Consider the following 26069-nt stretch of genomic DNA (forward strand, 5'->3'; position numbering starts at 1 on the left):
GCGGGTGGTTGCAAGGGTAACCGGTCCCAACATTTACAGTAAGTGGATAAAGCCAGTTAAGTGGATTGGGTAGAACTGTAAATGTTAGCCTATTGGCCAGTATTTGGTAGTATGTAACTGAAAGAAACGCGGAACCGGTCTATTACTACAACTTCGTGTAAGTAAATACCCTTATTAAAACAGTTATGACTCTAACTGCCTTTATGGCGCCAACTGCATTGCCCCTACATTGTACATTACACGTATAGGTATTAGATTTACTTTAACGAACTTGCTGTGAACATGCAGGTGTAGCCTTGGTTTCTCCATGACCACACAAATGTAAGCAGTTTTTTATGCAGACCTTTCATTCACGACTACAACTAAAAACCTTGTCCACTATGTTGCTGCGAAACAGCTTGCTTGGTTTACAGATGTATAAATAATGCTCGTCAGTAAAAGAAACAAAAAACAAACATGCGCATTCTAGGTACTGGTTCTATGGCCTTACAATATTTTGTTAGCCAATAACAACCTGGATCTGTAATTTTGAACAAATAATGCGCAAAATGTTAATGCCACGGGCTAGCCGGGTCACGAACTCAAGGATTTTCGCCACGCTCCTACAAAACAAAAACAACAAAAACAAAATAATCCTAATAGAGCTCCATCATTAAACCCCGCCCATATGATAGCCGTCGGCTATCCTTGGGGGCTGTATATCATTGCTATTATGAATGCAGTAATATTTTATATCATGTTAAAGATTGCAACAGCTAGGGGCTTTAATGAGCATTTTTAATATAGGCCATTGTCATTAGGCTATTACGCTGAATGAGTTATCACAACTTGAAGGTCTAGTAATCCATGTTGTATTGTTGTTCAATATTTGGTATTTGTTGTATTATTTACTTAGTTTGAGTTAGCCTTATTTCGTATCAATTATGCATAGACATCAATATTGTTTATATGTATTGCTGCTTTCTATGCTGGAGATAACCTGGGAGTTATGGGTAATAAAGTACTCTTCCGGTTTCTACTTGCTACTGTAAAACGTTAATATATTCAGTACTAATGACAATCTGATAATAGCTTATGATTAGGGTCGCATCTAATGAATACAACATGGTGGCAATGTTGTAACTCATGCCTTAGTTATTATGGAGGGAATCGTACCGCCATCACTGCTAATCTTCGATCTAATGACTTGTCTTCGGAATGGCGTCGCTGGAAGAGAGCGTTCACTGACTATCTGCTAGCAATAAACTTGGTTGATGCTTCAGAGTGTGCAGAGAGACGTAAATTAGCATTGTTTAGGCATGTGGGGGTGAAGATGTTCGTGAACTTTATGGTCAGATGGAGTTCATGGCTTTGGTTGATGGGGAAGATCAACCTACTAAAATAGATGAGGGTAAAACAGGTCGGAAATCGAATGATGTTCTGGCCAAGTTTCAGAAATACTGTAACCCTAGATCTAGTATTGTTGTCAGCAGATTTGAGTTTCATAAATATGAGCAAGATGGAACAGCTATAGATGTTTACTTGATGAAACTTAGACACCTGGCAATTGGTGCGAATTTGGTAATCAACGAGATTCACTTATCAGAGATAAACTTCTTTTTGGTCTGGATGATACCAAGGTGAGAGAAAGGCTTATGCAAGAATCCGATAGAACCTTTACTTTAGATTATGTTATCAAAGCTGTAAGAGTAAACGAGGTCTCCAAAGCTGGAACTACCACAATGAAATCAGACACACCTGAGATAAACGCTGTCCGTGCCAGGCTCACTTATGACAGTTATAGTAATAGATAGTCCTTTGGGGATAGTATCAAATGTTCCAAGTGTGGACAAATGCATGGATAAAGTAAATGTCCAGCATTTGAAACAAAATGCAATAAATGTGATCTTAGGAATCATTGGGCTAGTGTGTGTGTCGTTCTAAAAGTAAGCAAACTGTTCACGAGCTGCAGGACACACATTCAGAGGACAGTTCTAATGATGCAGCTGAGATTTACTTTGGGGAGATTTCTCAGGTTGATAATGTGTAAACAGGTTCTTGGTTAGCCAATATCAAAGTCCATACTGATACAAAAAGGAGTCAGTTAATCAGGTTCAAATTAGACACTGGAGCCTCACTCAGTGTTTTTGGACCTAGGCACTGTGTTGGTAGTCTCAACAAAACTACTAAGAAATTGTATGGACCTGGTCGTACACCACTACGTTGCTTAGGGGTGATGTCATGCAAGATGAGTGCTGGAAAAGAGACTATTTCTGAGGAAATTTATGTAATAGATAAGCAAACGGCACCATTATTAAGTAGAAAAGCTTGTGAAAGTCTAAAGCTGGTATCTGTAGACCATAGTCGGTGTGAGATTGGATCTGTGGAAGTAGATAGCTGTCTGTTTCGTGGACTGGGAAAGGTAGACCGAGAGTATAGTATCTGTTTAAAGTCCAATTCTACTCCTTTTGCCATTCATGTCCCCCCGACCTATCGCCTTTCCCCTCAGAGCTAAAGCTGATGAAGCATTAGAGAAAATGCTCGTTGACAAAGTTATAGCCCCTATAAAAGAACCTACCCCCTGGGTAGCACCAATGGTCGTAGTACCTAAGTCTAATCAAGAGTCAGTGAGAATATGTACTCACTACACTGCTTTGAATAAACATTTACTTCGGGAAGTACATCCGATGTCTACAGTAGAAGATAGCTTAGCTAATTTGGAACGAGGCACTGTGTTCTCAAAAATCGATGCAAACAGCGGATTTTGGCAAATCCCTCTGTCCAATGAGTCTAGTAAGCTTACCACATTTCTTACACATAAAGGCAGGTTTCGTTATATACGACTTCCTCAAGGCCTGAACAGTTCCCCAGAAATATTTCAAGCAGAGATGAACAGAATTTTGTCTGGAATTGAGGGTGTAATTATACACATGGATGATGTGCTGGTCTTTGGGAAAGACAAAAAAGATTATGACAATAGATTACAGGAAGTGCTTGGGCGGATTTTAGAATCTGGCATGACACTTAATAAGTCTAAGTGTCAGTTTGGGGTGCCACAGGTTCAATTTCTTGGTCATATAATTGATAAGACAGGAATTCATGCTGGTCCCAGGCTCCAAGGAATCATGGGCTTTCCCACCCCCAAAACAGTTACAGAGCTTAGAAGTTTTCTAGGTCTAGCAAATCAGTTCGCAAAATTTTCTAGTAAGTTAGCTGAAGTAAGTAAGCCCCTAAGAGATCTTCTTCATGCAGATGTTGCAAAAGGAGGATGGTATTGGGGAGATAGTCAAACCATGGCTTTTCAAAACGTGAAAGGCCTGTTTAAAAAACCACCGGTGCTTGCTACATATAGCTCTACAAGGCAGACTTTTGTGACAACGGATGCCTCTAATCATGGGGTAGGGGCAACTCTCAGTCAGATTCAAGAGGATGGAACAAGAAGGCTAATTGCTACGGCCAGCCGATCTCTTAGTGAAACTGAGCAGCGGTATGCTGCTATAGAGAAAGAAGCTCTCGGAGTTTGCTGGGCTATGGAGAAATTCTCGAAGTATATTCTGGGCATGAAACGGGTAACCATTGAAATGGATCACAAGTACCTCATTACACTATTTGGAGATAAGTTCTTAGCTAGACTCCCCGCACACATTCAGGGTGCCAAGCTTAGACTTCAGAGGTATGACTATGTAATTACTCATATCAATGGAAAGCATAACATATCTGCAGATGCTTTGTCGAGACATACCTGCACTAAACCAGATTTATTAGACACATCTAGAGTTGAAGAGATAGAACACTACAGTGCTGAAATAGTTCATCTCAATGGATTAGATCGACGTTTAGAAGCCATGTGTAAGGAACAACAAAATGATGAGGTGTTGCGTAAGGTCATATCATATGTAGAAGAAGGTTGGCCATCCTATCTTTCTTCTGTTGACACAGTTCTAAAGCCTTACATTGATCAACAAGCCTTTTTAAGCATCAACAAAGGATTCCTAATGTTCGGAACACGCATTGTTATATCCCTTGCCCAGACGTTGGAATGTGCTAGCAGGCTTGCATCAAGGCCATCTCGGTATCACCAAAAGTCAGTCTAGAGCCAGAAACTGTGTATGGTGGCCCAACATGTCAAAAGCTATTGAGACTATGATAAATCAATGTCTGAAGTGTAGAGAAGAAGCCGCTAAGCCTATCGAACCTCTTAGGCCCACAGCTACACCTGAAAGACCTTGGTAGGTGTTAGGTTCTGATCTCTTTCATTATAAAGGCCAAGTATATTTGATGTTAGTGGACTACTACTCAAGGTTTCCTGAAATAGCTTTGCTGGGAAATGATAGTTCCTCAAGAGGTGTCATGGCACATATGAAGAGCATGTTCTCCAGACACGGTGTTCCCGAGTGCCTTATTTCTGATAATGGCCCCCAATATTCGTCTACAGACTTTGCCCTGTTTGCTAAGGACTATGATTTTACACATGTGACTAGTAGTCCTCATTACCCTAGAGCTAACGGAGCCGCTAAATGAGCTATACAAACTATAAAACGTATGTTAAAGAAAGAGGATGACCCTTATTTGGCTATGTTAGCTTATAGATCTTCTCCACAACAAGGACATTACTCTCCAGCTGAGCTGCTAATGGGGAGAAAACTACATACAACAGTTGTTACTCATCCAAATACTCTGAAACCTTCACTGCCTGACCATGATGCCTTCAAAGCTAGCAATGATGCTTATAAGTTACACATAAAGGACAATCATGACAACACTAAAGTGAGACTGTTGAGGCCTCTTGAAAGGGGCAGTATAGTTTAAATTCGTGACAATAGACATGAGGGTGTAGTACAAAACCCTACCAATGACTGTATGAGGTCAGTGTCTGTGCAGTGTGACAACGGTCGAGTTTTAACATGTAACCGATCTGCTATTAAACCCTTATCTAATGATGAGCCTTGCACTGTTACATGTTCTGGTCGTCAATCTAAACCGCCTCGATATCTAGCTGATTATCAGTATAGCTAGGCTGTTTTGAGTATATACAACCAATTGGTGGTATGATTCAATGGAACACTTTTACACGTACTGTTCACTATGTTATGAACCTTTTATGCTAACTGTTACATTATAACTCAGTGTGTTAAATATTGGGTATGATGTAAGATGCCAAATGTTTCATTTGGTTCAGGGTTCTTTGTTTATGTTTCTGATAAATCTTTGGTTTTCTTGGTTTGCGCTACTTGTATTGATGGTATCGATATAATATTTTATTACCACTGTTGTATGTTCAGAAGCTTTAGTTTGAGCCGAGTATATAACTGATAGGGAGATGTTGCATTATTTACTTAGTTTGAGTTAGCCTTATTTCGTATCAATTATGCATAGACATCAATATTGTTTATATGTATTGCTGCTTTCTATGCTGGAGATAACCTGGGAGTTATGGGTAATTAAGTACTCTTCCGGTTTCTACTTGCTACTGTAAAACGTTAATATATTCAGTACTAATGACAATCCGATAATAGCTTATGATTAAGGTCGCATATAACGAATACAACAGTATTTACAGTGAATAACCAAAAACTTATGAGAAATACATCAAGCAAAAAATTTAAAAAAAGTTACACTGCCAATTAATACAATAGTGGCTTAAATTTTTCCCAAAATCTTTAAAATGATTGCATCTCTTTGTTTGTCCAGCAGTTGTGGGTGGGAAGAAAATTTGCATCATCTACTTGAAGCTAAACTTTTTCGCATTTTGCCATTTTCCTTTGTAAGAAAATTCTGTGTCTTTATACTTTTTCTCCGTACTTGACTGATAATAAACGGAATTCGTAGCTCAGCGTTTCTGCAATGTACAAAGCAGGGTAAGTTTTTCCTGAGACGTAACTACATATATTCAGCAATGCAAAAAAAAGTTAGGTCAGCAAACACTTTGAAAAGTATTGAACGTTCAGAAGATAAATCGTTCCATACGAAAGCAACAATCAGAATGCAGCCCGTTGAGCTAATGAAGCACATATTTTTGTTAATTAAATGTTAATTTTGTTTTTGCATGTATTATAATTATGGTTTGTTCATGTCATTTGTTCTTGAATATATATTTGTAGCATTTGATAGGTTATTATATAACTTTTAAGCATGCAAGTTTTTGCATGTAAAAAGCATGTATATAAGCATGTATAAATTCGGCTTACAATGGTGCGATGCTCATGTCTCCTCTATTGCATATGAAAAGCCAGTTTGGCTGCAAACTGTAGCAAACATCAATGAGTGCAATTAGTTTTAACGCAACATTGTTAAATATAGTTTTAAAGGGTTATAGGGTAGCCTCTGTACGCACAACCATGTTCGTATATACTGTTATTCGTAACACGAATGTTCGCAAACAAGGTAGCATCTGTACTTACCAAAGTTTGTAGAACACGCAAATCAGGTTCTGGAACGAATATTTGTTTTAAAGGATAATTGTTGATCGAATATTCATCAAAGATTATTAGGTAATAAATAATAACTTTCATAATATTTTAAATTTAAAAGTGAGTTTAGGAAGAAATTTTAAGATTAGTTATTAATAGTCTCTAGTCTTAATACTCATAGTAATGTGACCCGCAAGAATAGAGGCGTTTAATACATACATTAATGTCGTAAATAAGACCAGAGGATTTTACTACAGTAAAGCGCCACACTAAACTAATGGTGTTCGTACAGATAGTAATGTGATATAAAGGACTGCATGCATTTAATACAGATAGTAATGCGACATACAAGACTAGAGGTCTTTAATACAGATAGTAATGTGACACACAAAACTAGAGGTCTTTAATACAGATAGTAATGTTACACACAAAACTAGAGGTCTTTAATATAGATAGTAATGTTACACACAAAACTAGAGGTCTTTAATCATAGATATAGTAAACCCTAGATTGGCGAATAGCTATCATTACAATGGAGTAAAAGTCAGGCCTATAATTGGCTGTTGTTTTCACGACGTTACGTCGTAGTGATGTGCATCACAGCATCAGAGCCTTCTATTGAGCAATAAGTTTAGTAGTGGAAGCACGCTTGTCCAACTAGTTTTTAAGTCATAAACGTAACAATAAGACCAAATTCTTAGTGAAATGTCATCAGAAGAGACCAAAACACCCCAGGTATATCCTGAATTGCCCATAACAAGACAGAACTTCAACTCAAAACAAGAAGTTCTCAACAATATCATAAGCTATCTATGCAGATTAAAGACACCAAGCTGAAAGCTGCTAGTGGAAAATAATAGGAAAATCATCATCATTTCGTCATTGGTTTTGAGTCAGCAGCCAAATCTGTACATGACATTGCTCAATATCTTTTCAGCAACTACCCTTACATCAACTACTTCCTAACCTTTAAGATCAACCAGGATCACATTGAGTGATCCTGGTTGATTGGTGACCAGATTGATAGGCCGAATATGTATTGCTACAGAAAAGTGCCTACGTTCACACATGGAGAGCTATGGTATCACACAGAGAGCTTTTAAACAAGTAACATCACAGACAATAACATATATGTCTTATTACATAACCTCAATCAAGGTTTTACATGTACAGTGCATGCCAACAGTCTACTCAAAACTATAGTAAATCGCTATACTAAAATCAGAATACACTATGCCGCTTCAAAGCAGGAATCTAGTTCAACCAACCATAGACAAAAACTATCTGCTTCTAACTGCTTCCAACTACTTGTAACTGCTTCTAAATCTCATTTGATTCATTAGTTTGTTATTAGTTTAATTTCTATTTGGTCACTCTTTGTATTATCAATGATATAGAAGCTTCTAAATCATTGGTATTATTCATTACCGTGTGTGTAAGATTCTTGCCTTTCTCATCCAAAGGCATTACAGTCATACTTCGACTTACAAGCTTAATGCATTCAGAGACTGAGCTCATATGTCAATTTACTCGCATGTTGGTGCAATTTATTTATATATAAAACAATTAAATATATATTGATTGGTTACCATACTCTAAAAATGCAAATAAAACACTCAAAACAATATATTGTAACAGAAAGAACATGTTGGTTATTGTCCTAACTTACCACATGCTTTCAAAAAGCAACAAATAAAAAATAATGCAAGAAATGTGATAAATTAAAATGTAAAATTAAATACATACAATAGCAGCTAACGCTAGCATTTGCCAGAGAGGGAGAAATCAGTTATTCTTCATTACAACAGTTGACTTTGATAAATTTGGATTTTATCCAAGTCTTAAAAGACAAACTTAAAAGCAAACATATCTCAAAAGCAATATAGCTCAATCACGCATACATATTTTTCAATAATTTTCCGTTTAATATCAATTATCATTCGCTTTTTCTTTGCATTATCTATCCTTTTACTGGCAAACTTTCGGTCTACGCATGGTACTTTTAATTCGCATAATTCAGCACTGAAAATCGCGCACAAATAACATGGTACAAAAGTATAATCTGAGCAGTTGAAAAATACAGAGTGATGCTGCTCTCATAAAACACCTCCGACATACTTGGCAACTGATTCATGTGCTCGTATCTCAAACATGGCTCGTGTGTTAAAACTTGCTTAAAAGCTGGCTCGTACCTCAAGTTTCTCGTATGCTAGGGCACTCGTAAGTTGAAGTATTACTGTGTATAAGTTTTACATATTTTCAATAAAATATGCAGTCTCAGATGCACAAACTATGGAAAAAATGAGCAGTTTTTAGTGCTAAGTCAATAGGAGTTAATAGATCAGCTGATTCGCTTTGCACATCACCATGACGTTTCGTCATGCTAATTATAGGCCTCACTTGTTTTGATTATTCGCATATCTAGGGTTTACTATATCTATGTCTTTAATACAGATAGTAATGTGACATACAAGACTAGAGGTCTTTAATACATATAGTAATGTTACACACAAAACTAGAGGTCTTTAATACAGGTAGTAATGTTACACACAAAACTAGAGGTCTTTAATACAGATAGTAATGTGACACACAAAACTAGAGGTCTTTAATACAGATAGTAATGTTACACACAAAACTAGAGGTGTTTAATACAGGTAGTAATGTTACACACAAAACTAGAGGTTTTTAATACAGGTAGTAATGTTACACACAAAACTAGAGGTCTTTAATACAGATAGTAATGTGACACACAAAACTAGAGGTCTTTAATACAGATAGTAATGTGACACACAAAACTAGAGGTCTTTAATACAGGTAGTAATGTTACACACAAAACTAGAGGTCTTTAATACAGGTAGTAATGTTACACACAAAACTAGAGGTCTTTAATACAGATAGTAATGTGACACACAAAACTAGAGGTCTTTAATACAGATAGTAATGTTACACACAAAACTAGAAGTGTTTAATACAGGTAGTAATGTTACACACAAGATTAGAAGTAGTAATATTATTATATTGGAAGCACTGTATTAATTATTAATTTAGCGTGTGCAATCACGAACAGGGTACACAGTATACGGTAAGAGCAATGGGAATGGTGGGAATGGCGTAGCCTTGTTGTTGGATGCACTTGTCTACAAGCTTGCGGTTGCAATCTTCATGAGTTCAAATCCAGTATTAAGCGCATTTTTCATTCCCAGAGTTTAATCGCTATAGCTGGACAGATGATATCCTGTGATATTTATATAGATTGACCAACTGATGTGATTTTTCAGTAAAGCTAAAAATGACTCATTAACTTTCTTACATTAGCTCTAATCTAAAGCTTTCAACAAGTTTTCTCTCATTCATTTGGAACTGTATTTGTTAATCATATCGTAACTTGTATTGTGTATCGTAACTTGTATTGTGTGACTAAAGCGTGACTAAGCGACTGAAATTGCACATGTCGCACCTCTTCTCTCTGTAGCCGACTTATCATTTTCAAAGACTTGACACCTTTTGAATTCATTAGAGCAATGTTGGCATAATTTTTTGCATTGCAGTTTGCATTGAATAATGTTAAAATGTATTTTTTCGCAAATACATGGATAAATCTGCTGTGACTTGATCAAAAACAAAAAAATAATCAATAATGATGTGCCAGTCATTGGGCAAGTGCAATAATAGAGAAGATAGTATTGTATTTTTTCATAGAATTGCAAATTGTACAAGATTATGTAAAACTATCAACAGTCTTCATGTTTTCCATGTTTGCAATATATTTTTTTGTATTGCATTCTGTTTCATTTAATAGCTGTTTGCTGCGTTGCACAGTTTAAAAGACAGGATTTTATCAAGTGTTTTTGCTAGTTACTTTTTTGGAATGAATGATGTTGTATCAGTGCTTTACTGTCTGTTTACCAAATAATAGACAGATGATTCTAAACGTTTAGTTATTAATACCAAAGTAATGTAAACATAACACTCTTGTTATCAGATAGTAGCGCTGACAAGGGCCAAGGGTAGTAGTACTATAGTACTATACCCTTATTAGTGAAGTGTAGTATAGGATACTAGCTGTGCGTTAGTTCTGCAAACTATACTAGGTTCTGCAAACCTAGTAAAATCTACTTTACATAGGCTTAAAATCTGGCCAACTTTTTATGTGGTAATAATTCTGGATTGATCATGCCTTTTATATATACATGTATATTCCTTTTGAAGAGTAAAATGTGTAATATTCAGCTGCTTTACGTAATCAGGTATTAAACGTGTTACTGTTGTGTCATGAAAGAGCATCTAGCACATGCCTGGCTTAGTTTTCAATGAAAGCTAGATAACTAAATATTTCAAAGATTTGCCTGCTTATGAAAAATAGTCAGGTCTAGGTTCAGTTCCCAGAATGTTAAAAGCTCTCTACAATGCCACAAGGAGGCCATCATAAAAAGCTTGTATTTTTAAAATGTTATACGTTTGCTTTAATTCTAAGTTAGTGCAAATGTGTGCTAGAGCGTTTCTGTAATATACGCATTTCCAGTCAAGCAGAGCGATGTTTACCGCAATAGTTTGTATGGTTGTTATATTTAGAAATTAGTGACGCATGATTATTCCAAACTGATTTGCTGCAGTCACTGGCCTGCCTTCTTTGCTACTCACTGCTAAAGATCGCTACAAGTAAGGAAGTAACATGTCCGCTACTGGATTAAGAGCTTGCTTGCTATTAGGAAGTGCTCGAGAGCCGAGACTTGCTACTCGAGTTCTCACATTTGTGACATCAGAAATGAAGCGGAGAGGATGGGAATGTGATATTGTTGGTAAACATATAATAATTTCACTCCTTTTTGAATAAAGAGTTATTTTATTTATGCTCAAGTTTATTGCCAGCTTCACTTGAGGAAAAAACAAGCGGGTACTCACTATAACATCAAGATATGACTATAGAGTTATCAAGATAACTCTATGATGATAGAAGGGTGAGTTAAATCCCTAATTTGTGGTTGGCATTAGTTACTAATGACAGATGTGGTTATCGAACAATTTTTTTTACAGATCCACTTGAGGTGAATTTGCCAGTTTTACAAACACCCGTTTTCTTTTACAAGAACCCAGATGATGTTCCTCCAGTACTAAACGATATTGCAGGTTTGTGTACCATTTTGAATTTGAAGCAGAGTTCTGTGGTGTTAAAAGTAATTCTATATGGCACCGCAGAAGTTATGTAAAGCGTTTATCGGCCACAGTCTACGCTAGCGAAGATCTGTGAGAGTAACTGTGAGAAGAAGTTTACCTTCCACCATACAACACATGAGAATTACGAGTAACTCTTGTTTTGCGGCTTTGCCAACTATGAAAGCATGCAAATCTTGTGACACACAACAGCTTACGTAGCTAGAGCAGAGTTACTCCTTTTTGTGCTATTCAACTTGATTTTAATCAGTATAATATATTTATTAAATAAAATAATAAATCAAAGAATGCAAATACATGTTTGTAATAAATTTGTTGCAAGGCATCTGCTTACTCTTCAAGCGTCGAGACATAGTGAGAACCTTATAGCCATATTACCCGTAATTTAAGATAGCATGATGCAACGCTTTCGAATAAGCGCCTTTCATTTTAAAATACATGCTACATAGCAAATAAAGTAGTTAATAGCTGAAACGCTGTTTTGAAAAGTTGGTAAAGTTTAATGTGCTGTTTGACATGATGTATTTAAAAATTTAAGGAAAATTTATTTGGAAATTTTAACAATCCCTTTTTCCAATATTTTAGGTTACCTTTAATTTCATATTGCCCAATAAATTGCATACAAAAGAATGCAATTTTTTTTCAATTAGTATTGGAATCAGTTGACATATAACAAATAAAAAACTGTAACTGCAGCAACCAGTGATTGTAGATAAATCCTAGCTAGTTTAGGAATCTGTATAGACATCAGGATAATTCCTAATGTCCATACTGATTGTATGGACATCTGATAGACTTGTTGTTGGTGTGTGCTTGGTGTGTTGTTGATGCGTTGTTGGTGTGTGCTCGGTGTGTTGTTGATGCGTTTTTGGTGTATGCTCGGTGTGTTGTTGATGCGTTTTTGGTGGTGTTGATGGTATTGCTCATATTCTGCTAATTAAACTTGGCCAGCCTCACGCTATATGCTATACACATATACATATCTTGTATACATTGACGCTATATACATTTTCACTGCTCGTTCAATTCCGCTATTGTAGCCAAGATCAAGGCAGCAGATGCATTTGTGATCATAACATGCGAGTACAATAATTGTCTCCCTCCAGGACTGCTCAACACCATAGCCCATTTCTCTCCATTCGCGTATAGCAAAAGAACGAGCAGTATAATCTGTTATTCTGCAGGTAAGTTCTTAGTAGAAGTCCATCAAATTTGATGTGACAAATTTATGAAGATGCTAGAACATGCCGGAACATCTGGCATGGAATGTTTTTAGCAATACATTTATATTTGCTGTGTGGAAAGAATTAGGGAACTAGAGATTTCTCCCTAACTTTTTTTAAAGAATCGGTACACATTTTTGTATCTATCGTCATCTTCATGGATAGAAGACTCATGCAAGTGTACAAGTAAACAAGCAGATGTTGCTACTATGCATAAAGTGGTGATCCAGCTGGCTGGTGGTCTGTTTTACTTAAGGCAAGCAAGACTAGAGGTGTTTGATATGGATAGTATCTTCCAGTAGCGCAAAATAAAAAACAGACAAAAGCGCGTTTGCCGCAAGCTTAAACTAGTACATTAATTTTTATCGCAGGGAATTCTATTTTTAGGCATGTATGGTGGCATAAGAGCAGCGATGCAGGGCAGGTGCTTGCTGGGGGAGATAAATACTGTCAGCATACCAAATGTGTTTGGCATGCCAAAGGTTCAGGATACACTGACAGAGGATGGCAAACCGTTGGATGATCACCTTGTTAGCGGGGCTGAGAAACACCTCAATGAACTTGAGTGGTACACAAGAGCCCTGAAGGTGGCCAGAGATTCTGATGCCAGCCTATAAATTCTCTTTGCGTTTGTATCAACCAAATGTACATGAAAGTATATCACAAATATATTTGTAAAATCTATAATTAAAATTTTTGTCGTAGTCATTGTATAGTATAGTGCTGGCTGGTCCTCAATGCAAGTCTTCACATTTCACTATCCAATCTCTGCCTCGTTAAGCTTACGATATCTCTCTTCGCTTCGGGCTTCACCATCTCATACAACTGAAAATTAATGGGACGAGAATCACATAGTGTATGAAAAGTTGCAAGGTTTTTATCAGCAACATTGTCACGTGCAGACAGCGCGTACACATTGAATGATCTCTAGGACAACTGATTCCAGTGCTTTCCCAAGCAATACCAATTGATTATACACTCCCCATGCCAATTGACATCCTGGTTGCCCGCACACGGCCATTTGTGACAACTAAAAATGGTGGAATACACACAATTCTTGGACGTTTTTTCACTACAATGAATAGTTATAAAAATTAATACCTTTTAAATAATCACTCAATTTTGCAGTGAATTTGTGCAAAAGACATTGTTTTTCTAATTAGAATTGATTTTTACTGATACTTGTTGCTTTGCAAGATGGTTTGAATATGAGACATCACAGTCTATGGAAGACAAGCGCACCTCCATAAATTGCTAACACAAAAACTAAATATGTGCCGTATTAGGAAACCGTGACAAGCACAACAATATCTACCTGGTATTGTGAAGATGCTTCATAGGCATAGTAAATACTTGTATCATATAGCATCATCTTGTAGTGGGCAAGACAAAGTATCGAGTTCTTCATTCGCACAATAACCTCTCTATTCTGCTCACTCACTGGCTGAAAAACAAGCATAAAGGTTGCAAGTCATCATGTAACAAAATAACATCCGCTGCTGTCGACTGACTCATTGGTGAGAGTCTGCTCGTAGCTTCCTATCTACCATATACTGCCACCTAACCCTTTCGCCGGGTAAATGGCCCTGAACAATGGCCGAAAGTTGTGTAATTTTTTGTTGCCCATTCAATAATGTCGGTATTCTATGAACATGCATGGCTAATATTTACTGGATGGTTTTGTATGTGATGCTCTCTATTAAAGTAAGTTACCTTGTTTGGAACTTTTCATAAAACCCTGTTCAGACACAGTCCAATAATTGACCTGCATTGCTACACTATTGCAATTAACCATAAATGCAGTGTGGACAGTGGTTAGAGAACTCCAATCTCTGGAGTTCTCTCCAAATCCAAAGATTGGAGTTCTTCAACTACAGCATACTCGTTATACTTGTTAGATTCCGCTACAATAAATTCTACAAATTACTTCCACTTGGCTCAGTAGGAAGGAAAAAGTAATCGAAATATTCTATCGTGGTATGTATCAGCAGGTGGTGTGAAGTTGGACAAAGAGTGAGAGGAAAAATTGTAGAACGATTAAGGCTGGTCACCAATTAAGTCAGCTACATTTTTTCAACCATTAAAAGGCTATGTGATTATATATGCTTCATTTTCTGATCCCTCAGTAGTAACTGGTGTATTAGATCCAGTAGCATGAGTATTACTTGTATTGGAGTTGCTATTATGAGGCACTTTTTTCAGTATTCGCAACGAAAACACAAGCGAATATAGTATTATCATTGTCCGAGCTACCATAACCAAGACTTTTTTCCATAAACTCAAATCTTTAGGGTTTAAACCGCTACTATCATGTAAATTATTATTGTATTGATCAGTCAAACAATCGCTGCCCACCACAAGATCAAATAAAATTTTTGTTCTTTCATTTCAAAAGCCAAATCGCTTGCTGACTGGTTTTGCCATTTGACATCTTTGTAATAGAATCGCGATTTTGTATTTGTTTGGCTTGTAGCAAAAAGAAATACCTTTCAGATAATCATTTCATATGTCATTTATTAGTTGAAGATAAATATCTTAACGACAATATTTTGAAGGTAGCAGTGTTCATGTGCTTTTTTATTGTTGCTAGGCGATGGCTTTATTAACTTTTACCGAAAGTTATGTTTATGTCGTTTCCCCAGCAAAATGGATAACAGTCAACAAAACGAGCAACCTAGGAGGATAAATCAAAATGACTGTCCATGAAAAATTTGATGATTACAAGCTATTCGAATACATATTCTCTATAGTAAACATGAAAAAGTTTCAATCAATGGACATTTGCACTACAAAATATTGTGTTGAGCCCTGAAGAAATAAAGATTGAAACAAGTTTTCAGTTGCCCCTTGCTCAGTTACCGTAAAACCTCTAATTGAACTTAAAATTGTAAAACGTACATTCAATTGCACATAAAAAGCTAGTTTTGGCTGCAAACTGTAACACACATATCAATAAGTGCAATGAGCTTTACACAACATTGTTAAATGTACATGTAGATCTACTATATAAACGGCAAAAAAATCTGTCTGTGTGTGTAAGTCCACCTTATAGAGCAGTCTTTCCTTTTTCCGATTCGGTCGTACGAAGCCTACTGAATTAATATGAGTAGTAAATAAATCGATAAAATTAAATAAAATTTACTACTCATCAAATAAATTAATGAGTAGTAAATTTAATTAGTAAATTAATATTTACTGCCAACGGAAGGTCACGTGAGCGTTCGTCTTTTCCGGCCACCTAGACAATAGTTTTCGCTTCGAAAATTACCTACTAAATGTCTACTTCTAAAAGGTAAGTACTTCTCATTCAATGTTGTATCGTCTGTGAATTGCCACATCTGCACTACTTAAAAACATTGCATCTTCCACTGTTGATGATCGTAAACATGTTCATTTCCTTCCGCGGCTGAGTTACTTTCATTTTTTCCAGCTACTACAGAACTTGCACGGGTACTGCTACTGCATTTTACCTACTAAATTTCTACTTAAAAAAGGTAAATACTTCTCATTCAATGTTGTATTGTCTATGAATTGCCACACCTCCACTACTTGAAAACTTGGGATTTGCCACTGTTCGTGATAGTAAGCATGTTCATTTCCTTCCGCAGCTGAGTTACTAATTTTTCTCCAGCTTCTAGTAATGTAACTTACTACTACAGAGCTTGCACGGGTACTCCGAGCGTTGGAATAGGCGACCGTGAGAAGAAAGAGGGCAGCAGGTATCGACTTACTGTCACCCTACTTTAGCCATGGCCAGTTGTACGTTGCCTGCTCAAAAGTAGGCACAAGCCGAAAACTGTTCATACTCCCGACAGAAGAACAAAAAATGTCTATCCGCAAGTGTTGCGTTGAATTAACATTGTGTTATTGTTATGTCATGCTATGTTCTTCATGTTCTGCTATACCTATATATTATCCCCATGCAGCATTTTCTGACACATTTATCAGTAGGCCTATATATATATATATATTTTCATGCATTCGTTTTCTTTATTGTATCTCATAAAAAGGCTATCATGTTGGCATATGTTTTATTATTGTCAGGCGCTAATGCTGTATCTGCCTTAACATTGTACGGCCTGTGCTGTTATACATATAAATTTTATCAACACAGCCACATTACTGCTGCACTGTTTCCATATACCATGTCAAAACACAGGCTATAGACGAAGAACTGGTGAGCCATGATTAGTGTTTCCAGCATGTAGTCTCCATTTAATAAATGCAGGCGATAGCAAAATATTTTGTAGAATCTCTTGAAAGATGCGAAATTTTTCAATACTGCCAGTTTGAAGAACTTCAGTTTGCCTAGAAATGTCAATTTCATTATCAGTTCTCTGTACAAAAATAGGACAACTCCAATTTGAGTGGTTTGAGACTGATGCATTGTAGACTAGCTGTAAAACACATTGCAGATTTTCATTGTTCTCCCCAACATTATTGACATGTATAGCTGCATATGTGCATGCATAGTCTGAGCAGGCCAACAATTTCAGTAGACTTCATATTTGGAGTTTACAGTACGGCAGACAACGCTCAATAAACCTTGCTGTACGTGAATCTGTTTCCATGTACGGGTAATGCAGCCAGCAGTTCGGGTTTAGGCCATGGCATCACTCGGGGATGCGCGTGAGACCTTTTTCGCCCCGAGTGCGGCGGGAGTTTCCAGGCGTGGCGCTCCGGAAGAATGAGTTACCGAGTGCAAGGTGATTGATTGTGAGGCGATTGATTGCGAAGCGATTGATTGCGAAGCAATTGATTGCGAGTGCGAGGCTATTGATTGCGAAGAAATTGATTGTCAGTGCGAGGTGATTGATTGCGAGTGCGAGGCGATTGAGTGCGAGGCGATTGAGTGCGAGGCGATTGAGTGCAAGGGCATCGATTTTGAGGCGATTGACTGCGAGGCGTGTGCGAGGCGACTGATTGCGAGTGCAAGCGTGCGATTGTCAATTGCGAGGCGGGTAAAAACTGGTCGGCCGAGTCGGCGACAAAAGCACGCGATCCTTAACTGCAAATATAGACGGGTATGAACGGATGCACGAATCTAGACAGATGAATCTAGAATATTTACTAGATTTTACACGGATCTAGCTGTAGAACACATTGCAGATTTCCATTGTTCTCCCCAACATTATTGACATGTATGACTGTATATTTGTACGCATAGTCTAATCAGGGCAACAAGTTCAGTAGACTGCATATTTGGAGTTGTTTTACAGTATGAAAGGCAACCCTCAATAAACCTCTTGCTGTATGTGAATCTGCTCCCGTAGACGGGTAATGCAGCTAGTATAAAATAAAAGCATGTCTTCAAATTTAGAATGAAATAAAATTAAAATTGTCAACAAATCACAAAAATGGACACAGGCTATAATCTCATCGCAGGTCAATTGCAAACAATAGATATCAACTGGTAGAGATATTTCTCGGTTTCTCGATGCATATTTATTAAAAGAGCTTTGACAAGTTGGAGTTAAGTTAGCAGATTTATTGTATCCAAAAAGGTTTAATATGGCTCCACCGGAAAAAGAAAGCAAAATATAGGCGAAATTACCTTCGCCTGTAATAGGGCTGAATTTATCTTCCGAAAATTCTGACGAGCCATTTGAAAAATAGACCGCCAGCCTCTATTTGAACACTGCCTCCAATTGACTCCCACTAATAGAGGAAGGGTCGAAAAATTACCTTGCAAAATATTTCACTGTACAGCAAAATGTTGTGAGACAAGGATAACTTACGTCAAGTTGCTGTATAAAACCTCCCTCAGCGCTTTCACTAGTCTGGAGCGGGCAAATCCAAATATATCCATTATTGCCTAGTATCACTGTTGCACCACATGGTAGGTTATGAAAGTGGTTCTTGCATCTTTTTATAAGTGAGGGGCTAACTTTAACAAGTATCCCCTGTCCCAACTACAACAAGAGGCGGTCTTTACCTTAACATTTATCAGGCAAAATAATAAATTGGTTATTTTAGCTAGAGACGCCTTGATTCGGAATATGCAAGCTTATCCAGATTCTAAGCCGATCCACTGATTCTCACTGAAAACTAATCAGATCCAACCTTTCTGTGTCGCATAGTTGGCTGTTTCTTTTTTTACAGATAATATAAAGAAATTATACCTGTACTTGGTCTTTTTATATTTATGAAAAGAGATATATTTGAGTGCTAACAAATGGTAATAAATGGAAGTATTACTCTGCATTCCTAGCCTGTAATTTCCAAATGAGAATGTAAATGAGAATTATTATGACAACATTATTAATATCATGATCCATCTTATATCGTCTACTAAATTTATTAGCTATGCCGCTTACTTATGAGGAAATTATTTGGACAAAATCAAAATTAAGTAGATATTTATATCTGAGTAATAGCAACTCGCAGTTATATTAGTGTGCTAGGCTAATATACTATTCCTATAACCAATACTGATGTCACGATCAATGGCTGCTGTCGACTATTCTAAAGTTAATTATTTACAGCATAAGTTGTTCCTATTAAAAAATCACAGAGAACTTATAAATAGTAATTGGATTTACTTGACTCATTCCAACGAGAGGCGACTTGAAAATAATTAATTTACGAGCTACCTATGTATAACAAGGCAAAAATTGTAGCAAGTAGTTGTGATTTAGTGAAGGGGTTAGTACGGATGACCAAACTAATGCGCCATCTCGTAGTGTTCTTCAATTTGTCAAATCGATTTCATGCTTTCATTCAAGGCTTACTCGTTGTGTTAGAAATGAATTGGCAACAGCCAGTATAACCCTCTCATTTTCCCGGTGCTTCTTCTTTAAAGTCCACTGATGTTGGTATTAATCCACATGTTTCTACCTAGCTACTAAACCCAATGATATATGTCGATAGATTTCTGGTGCAACTAGCTATATGAAAGACACCGATCAGACAAGAGAATCTTTGCGCGGCTCTAATTCTTAGCTAGCCCTGATCTCTCTATACACAAATGTTTAGCAGTCCGAGGCAAACTCTGAACATGAACATACAAATTCATAGAGTAGCTGAAAGCAATAGGATGGTCAGAATGTAAAAGCAGTCTTTCGAAACATAAAACAAAATTTTTAACTAAATTTGGTGTTCTGATAAACATCTTTACCTTTTAACCTTATACAATATCTGACATGTACGATGTACTGCGGCTAAACTAGGAACCTGACACACTATCCATAATAGCAATAGATGTTATGCAGTGCAAGCTCCCTGAGCAAATCAGTCTAAGTAATACACATAGTCTGGTTTCTATTTCCTGAGCCACCTTGCTTGGCATGTAACGACTTAGTAGATGCAGAAAACCCTCTTAGACACAGCTCATCAAATGAATGACTTGTCACTGAGCTAAATAATTCAAATCTCTCTGCAATGAGCACGAACTGTACTCATGCTACCACAGAAATCAATGAGAGTGATATAAACGATATAGTGATATATATATGTGATATATAGGCATAATATAATAATCTCCTTTGGTTTTCCTCAGCAATGCTAATAATTATCATTGATGGTGCAAAAACCTGTGGAGTAGTAAAACAACATATTCGATAAAGTGTTAAATTGGTGTTAAAATTGGTTAGCTTTTAAGTAGTCCATATGTGGTCTACGATAATGATTATGTTCTATGAGGTAATTAATCTAGATTAATTGGAGCATCACATAAAAATATTTGCCATATTTATGAGCTATATTTAGATTTTAGGTGAATTTTTTAGGTGTAAGTCTTTCTAAATACTGTTTTTTAATCTGCAGCATTATCTAACCTACACAATAAAACCTTTTTGAATCTCTTGGCAAAAGAGTTATAAATGGTTGATAAAGGTTTAGTACTTTAGCAGACGGATAGCGATACTAGTACATCAATCTTTTATACTCAAACTTCATGCTTCTCTCGCCATTTTTGACTTTGTAATGCTGTCATTACTTCCCAGTAAACTTACAAACTAGATACCTACCATTCATTCTTTCTACCTTTTTATAGTAATTATACATACCGTAAGTACACACATATTAAACTTACTTTACCATACTTAAGGCTTCGAGTATGCAGAGAGAGTTGTCCGTCACTGAAGATTGACTGCACCTCAGCACTAATGAGGTCACCTTCAGATAAATATTCCCTCATCATTCGTTCATCCTCCTCGCTTCGTTTTCTCTATTTAAGACATAGATTGATGTAACACAATTAAATCACAAACATCTATCAATTCAGTGCAACATATCCAATTAGCACAAAACCTATGCCTAAGCAAATGGATGGTGGCTCAACTATCAGAAAGAGAGAACAGAGGGATCGGAGCAAGCACTGTGGAAAAGAACAAGAGATAGGAAATGGTGGAAAATTATGATTGCCAGAGTCCTCACAGGACATGGCACTTATAGAGAAAGAGGTAGTGCAAAACAAATTTGCATTTTGTTCAGTGATCAGCTGTGACACGGAAAGTCTCGTAAGAAATTGCTCTCTTTGAACTTGATATAGAACTCTAAACTACACAAGGCTTGGCGTAAACTGCCTTGTAATTCTGCTCTTACATTTCTAATGAAACAGATAATAATAATTATAAAAATGAATATAAAATCATCAAAAATTATTAATAAATATGTTGAGATTGTCTTCAAACTTTCTGTTCATCATAAGAAATATCAGCAGCAAAAGAACATTAAATAGTTGTCAAGTTTTCATAATGACAACAACGGCCAAAACTTCCATCGTTGTCGCCATAACAATTCTTTTTGAAATAATATCTTTTTGAAATGTAATATCAGCAAACACCTAGTTTTTTAAATGCAATGATGAACAAATTTTTAAGTCATCTCTTTGAGCATAATATGAACTTAAAGTTGGATCCCTGCAACCTCTTGGCTGATGGTCGTGTATATTTAGAGCAGAGTGTGCCATGAGGGAAGTAAGCGCAAGGCAGGACATTGAAAGTGATCTAACATCTAATGATGTTGCCTATCATTGCAAAGGGTACCAAAAGGTTGCAGCCAAAGTATTGCTGTCAAAGTGTGAGTATGTGAGAGAGGTTACTATTGTGAGAGTTCATATGACTCCAACTAGCCTGGCTAATATCTTCCGCTAATAACACCATTCTGAGGTGATTAGACTGGTTATAACACCATATGTAGGTTACTGGTAAAGAAATTCCCAAAGAAATACAGTTCTATATTTTAATAATGGACTCCTGCAAGTAATAAGCTAACATACATAATTCTTCTTTCACAAGTGTTCAAATAGTCATAAACTATAGCATATACGGTAACCGGGTACTTTACCAACTTACCAATTCTCCTCCTGGTAGGTTCACACATGAAAGCATCAAAGCTGAATCGAGCATGGCGTGAGCGTCTACTTTCCATCTTTTATTACCTACTTCTGTGATGCGTCCAATAACAACATCTCCCACCTCACCAACATACCTAATATATATGGTAGATATTGATTGAGAAACAGAGCACGGTATGAATAGACAGAGGTTTTGGAGGACTAGGTTTCCTCGACAGAGATATATAATGAGCCGGGCAGTGTCTCCCTAGGCCGCTTTGCTTGAAACAAAGTGCCGGGTTTAAACAAACGTAGGTAATTATCTTACAGCACCAGTAAGTTAAAACATGCTAGAGCCTTCAGTTTCTTGTCAAGTTTTAAAACTATAGCTCTAAGACATTCAAGGATAAGAATTACCAATTTCTGATAACGATGAGCTCATATATAACTTACAACATAACTCACAACTTATAACAACTTACAACTTACATATGACTCACATTTTTACTCATACACGGCTTATATATGACTCATATAATACCCATATACAAATCGTATATACCGTACCTCATATGACTAGTATATAAACTGGGCACTATTATATGAAGGAAAAAATTAAATGACGCAAGTTTAATAGCCCGAGGATCATTCCATCCATAGTAAACTCTTACTTGGAAAAAGAAACATTCCTGTCATAAAAATGTCAAGGAAAGTAGCCAATTTGTGAATCTCCATTGAATATAAAAACATTTATTACCTACAGTGACAATTCCATTTGATCCATCTTTACCATAGAACAGTTCAAAGAGCTATGTAGAATCAGCAACCAACCTGGTCTTCAGAGGACGAACATATATGAGCTTGTTGACTCTCTCAACTCTGCCAGCAACTGAAGCAAGGATTCGGCTGTCATCCGCATCATCAAAGTAGGTACCATGACCTCTAGCAATGGAATTTAAAAGATGCAGTACCATTAGGATTAAATCATATAAGTGCACAAAGTCAAATACAGTGAAACTCGGATAACTCAAACTTCAAGGGTCCGAGCAAAAGTGTTCGAATTATCAGAGCGTTCAAGTTATCAGAGCACTGTCACAAGTCCATGTATTTACTTATTTATTAGTAGATACATGTACATATACAATCTATAATATAAATCAAAAGCACAAATGGCTTGTTTCAAATTAAATGCTTCTAATGTAAAGTTTAAAACGTTTTTATCAAAAAGTATAGAGATTTTTCTATCACTTGAGATTGGTTCGTTGTTTGAGGTGATGTTATTGCCAGGACGTTTTTTAGATTGACATTGGCAAAACTTGATCGTTGTTGAAATGCTCAAAAGAAAAGACATCAGTACATATACAAACTATAATATAAAGCAAAAGCACAAATGGCTTGTTTCAAACTTAATGCTTCTAATGTAAAGTTTAAAACGTTATTATTAAAAAGTACAGAGATTTTTCTATCACTTGAGATTGGTTCGTTGTTTGAGGTGATGTTATTGCCAGGACGTTTTTTAGATTTACATTGGCAAAACTTGATCGTTGTTAAAATGCTCAAAAGAAAAGACATCTTTTTCTTTTGAGCGTTTTACCCACGATCAATTTTGCCGATTTTTCTTGAAGTTTATGCAAAGATTACCTCACTTTACCTCGCTTCTGAAGGGCGATCGCTACGCGGATGTTTGGTATAAATCAAATTTCACCAAACCTTTAGAAAAGTCGTTGACAAAAATATTTTGCCGATGGTGGTAATAACGACGCTTATGAATTACGAAAAGTTGAGGTTTACCTCTATGGCTTGGAATAAAGTGATTTTCTAAAGCGATAGCAACCGTTTCGGTAGTCGGTGGGCAAAAAACAGTTCGAATTAACAGTGTTGAGTTCGAGTTATATAGAGCCATTTATCATTGCGTGGGAACGGACCAAGCAAATCCATTCGAGTTAACCATGTGTTCGCTATATCCGAGGGCGAGTTATCCATGTTTCACTGTATCTCAACTAGTACACCTCAACTAGTATACCTCAGCTTGTACACCTCAACTTGTACACCTCAACTAGTATACCTCAGCTTGTACACCTCAACTAATACACTGCAGCTTAAATTGTTTTTAGATTACCTACGCATAGATTATACACAAAAGAGCACATGTGTGGCATTTGAATTCCTGAATTACAGTAATTTTTGCTTGGCTTGGGGTGCGCTTTTACCACAATTGTATTACTAGCTGCATAATCTCCAACATAACAGAGTCAGGCATACACATACTATTGCAAGTGCTTGGATAAAATCGTTCAATAAAAATTAAACATTTGAAAATTAAGACATTGGCAACAATATCAATCATACCTGATCAAGAATTGAACTTGTTTTGATCAAGTATAATAAATATTACGCAGGTGAAATACAACCGTGGTAAAAGTCTACAGTACTCGGTATTCCCAGGCAACTAGGCCTACTAACCAGAGTCATACCTTGAAATTATGAGCTCTTATTTCTTACCTCATGTAGCCCGACTCGTGAGACACGACATCCCCAGGATTGACTTGGTGCATCCGCTTATCCATTTGTGGGACGGCATCTTGCAATCTATTAGCCGCTAACCGTATGTCAAACTCCATGCAGAACTTTGCAACTTTAAGTTCAGACAAAAATATCTACAACTAAAATATGGTAGCCACATGAGAAAATGAAAAAGACAGCATTACCAAAAATACACAACAATAATTCTAGCAATCACATCAAAATTTTCCATATGCTGCCAAGCATATGGTATAATATAACATAACTTCTCAAGCGATGTCAAAGCAAATTGTAGAATTTGAGTGCAAAAGGCAATTTTCTGGGCTTCCTAAACAGCCTAAAGGAAAGGGAATTTTTGCCATATAGGAAATATACAACTAGCAACACTCAAAGTGTAGCTAAAAGGATCGAAATTAAAATCATTCTCTAAATGTTAACCACCATGGCAGATCTTTGACTAGCAAGTCTAGTCGTTATATCTTTGCAATTGTCCTTTAGTAAACATCTTATTAGCATCTTCATCCCAAATGATTTGTGCGTTACGGTCTCATGGTAAATCAAAATAAGTAAGGAGTCTTAGTACCCTTGGTGAGTACTAATAAGTAGAAGCAGGATGAGCTAAAAAAAGCTGATTGGAAAGACTTTGCCTGTTGGGGAACCTGAGAGGTGAGTCTTGGCTCTTGATTGAATTTTTGTGTTGATCTGACCGTATGTTAACACTGTCATTTGTTTAATGATTGGTCTTGCTGCAGACCTAGCTAGGTTTCTGGCTTCTTGTGGTTGCTGGGATGACTAATCGGAGCAATTTGGACCTGCACCCCTACATAGCTGCGTTTGGATGGAAATTTGGCTGAGGCTGGATGGAATGGAGGAGGAATTTTGAGAATCTACCCAATATATGGAATGGTATAGGTACTGAGCAGAACGACCAGTGATACCTCAAACAAGACGACAAGAATGTCTTATGAGAGTCTACACTATGTAGGGCATCTGGACATAGATGAATGCATTAAAAAACCAAAAAGGACTGTTTTCTGGTCAAGTATCAATAGTAAGATCAGACAGCTGATCTTCATCAGCATGGTATGCTTGAAGCATGCAAACAGGCAACAGATGATGGCCATTCAGCCTCATGAGGTACCCACACTGTTATGAAATAAAGTGGGAATGGAAATCCTGGAGTTTCAGAATTGCAACTATATAGTGAATGTTGAATTCTACTCCCATTATTATGAGCTTCAGATGATTCAAGGCAAAACTGCCAAGGATGTGATTAGGACACTAAAATCTACATGTATATCTGCAGTAAATGGCGCCAAAGATGTGATTAGCACACTGAAATCTATATTTGCAGTGAATGGCATTCCCATGGATGTTGTTAAAATTATGGACATTATGTTGAAACAGTCAATGAGTTTCTAAAGAAAGCAGTTAACTTCGATTTAAACATATACCAGTCGCTTTTAGCATATCGCCAGTTCCCAG

At 36.8% G+C, this 26069-nt stretch overlaps 2 protein-coding genes across 2 annotated transcripts in view; one reads left to right on the forward strand and one right to left on the reverse strand.

Annotated features, from left to right (window-relative positions):
- On the forward strand, window positions 1-13477 carry LOC137395110 (NADH:(hydroxy)cinnamate reductase subunit CrdA-like). The gene is made up of 5 exons (XM_068081908.1): window positions 1-157; window positions 11003-11188; window positions 11424-11516; window positions 12602-12745; window positions 13172-13477. The coding sequence occupies exons 2-5, from the start codon at window positions 11062-11064 to the stop codon at window positions 13399-13401; spliced, it is 594 nt and encodes a 197-aa protein (XP_067938009.1). The 5' UTR covers window positions 1-157; window positions 11003-11061; the 3' UTR covers window positions 13402-13477.
- LOC137395109 (exosome complex component RRP4-like) overlaps window positions 13435-26069 on the reverse strand; it is a 17629-nt gene continuing 4994 nt past the window's right edge. The window contains exons 2-8 of the mRNA XM_068081907.1: window positions 24564-24724; window positions 22893-23003; window positions 22081-22216; window positions 20817-20951; window positions 18523-18696; window positions 14100-14228; window positions 13435-13609 (exon numbers count right to left, since the gene is read on the reverse strand). Coding sequence (XP_067938008.1) covers window positions 13532-13609; window positions 14100-14228; window positions 18523-18696; window positions 20817-20951; window positions 22081-22216; window positions 22893-23003; window positions 24564-24682 — 882 coding nt within the window. The 5' untranslated portion in view covers window positions 24683-24724 and the 3' untranslated portion in view covers window positions 13435-13531. The remainder of the gene's footprint in view (window positions 13610-14099; window positions 14229-18522; window positions 18697-20816; window positions 20952-22080; window positions 22217-22892; window positions 23004-24563; window positions 24725-26069) is intronic.

Source organism: Watersipora subatra, chromosome 4, assembly GCF_963576615.1.
Source record: "Watersipora subatra chromosome 4, tzWatSuba1.1, whole genome shotgun sequence".
Lineage (NCBI taxonomy): Eukaryota > Metazoa > Bryozoa > Gymnolaemata > Cheilostomatida > Watersiporidae > Watersipora > Watersipora subatra.

What these genes read in the sequence shown, in the direction of transcription:
- LOC137395110 (XM_068081908.1), top strand. Translation starts at nt 11,062, where the DNA reads ATGTCCGCTACTGGATTAAGAGCTTGCTTGCTATTAGGAAGTGCTCGA. An exon ending in ATGGGAATGTGATATTGTTG is followed by an intron (nt 11,189 to 11,423) that starts GTAAACATATAA and finishes TTTTTTTTACAG; the next exon opens with ATCCACTTGAGGTGAATTTG. An exon ending in TATAATCTGTTATTCTGCAG is followed by an intron (nt 12,746 to 13,171) that starts GTAAGTTCTTAG and finishes TTCTATTTTTAG; the next exon opens with GCATGTATGGTGGCATAAGA.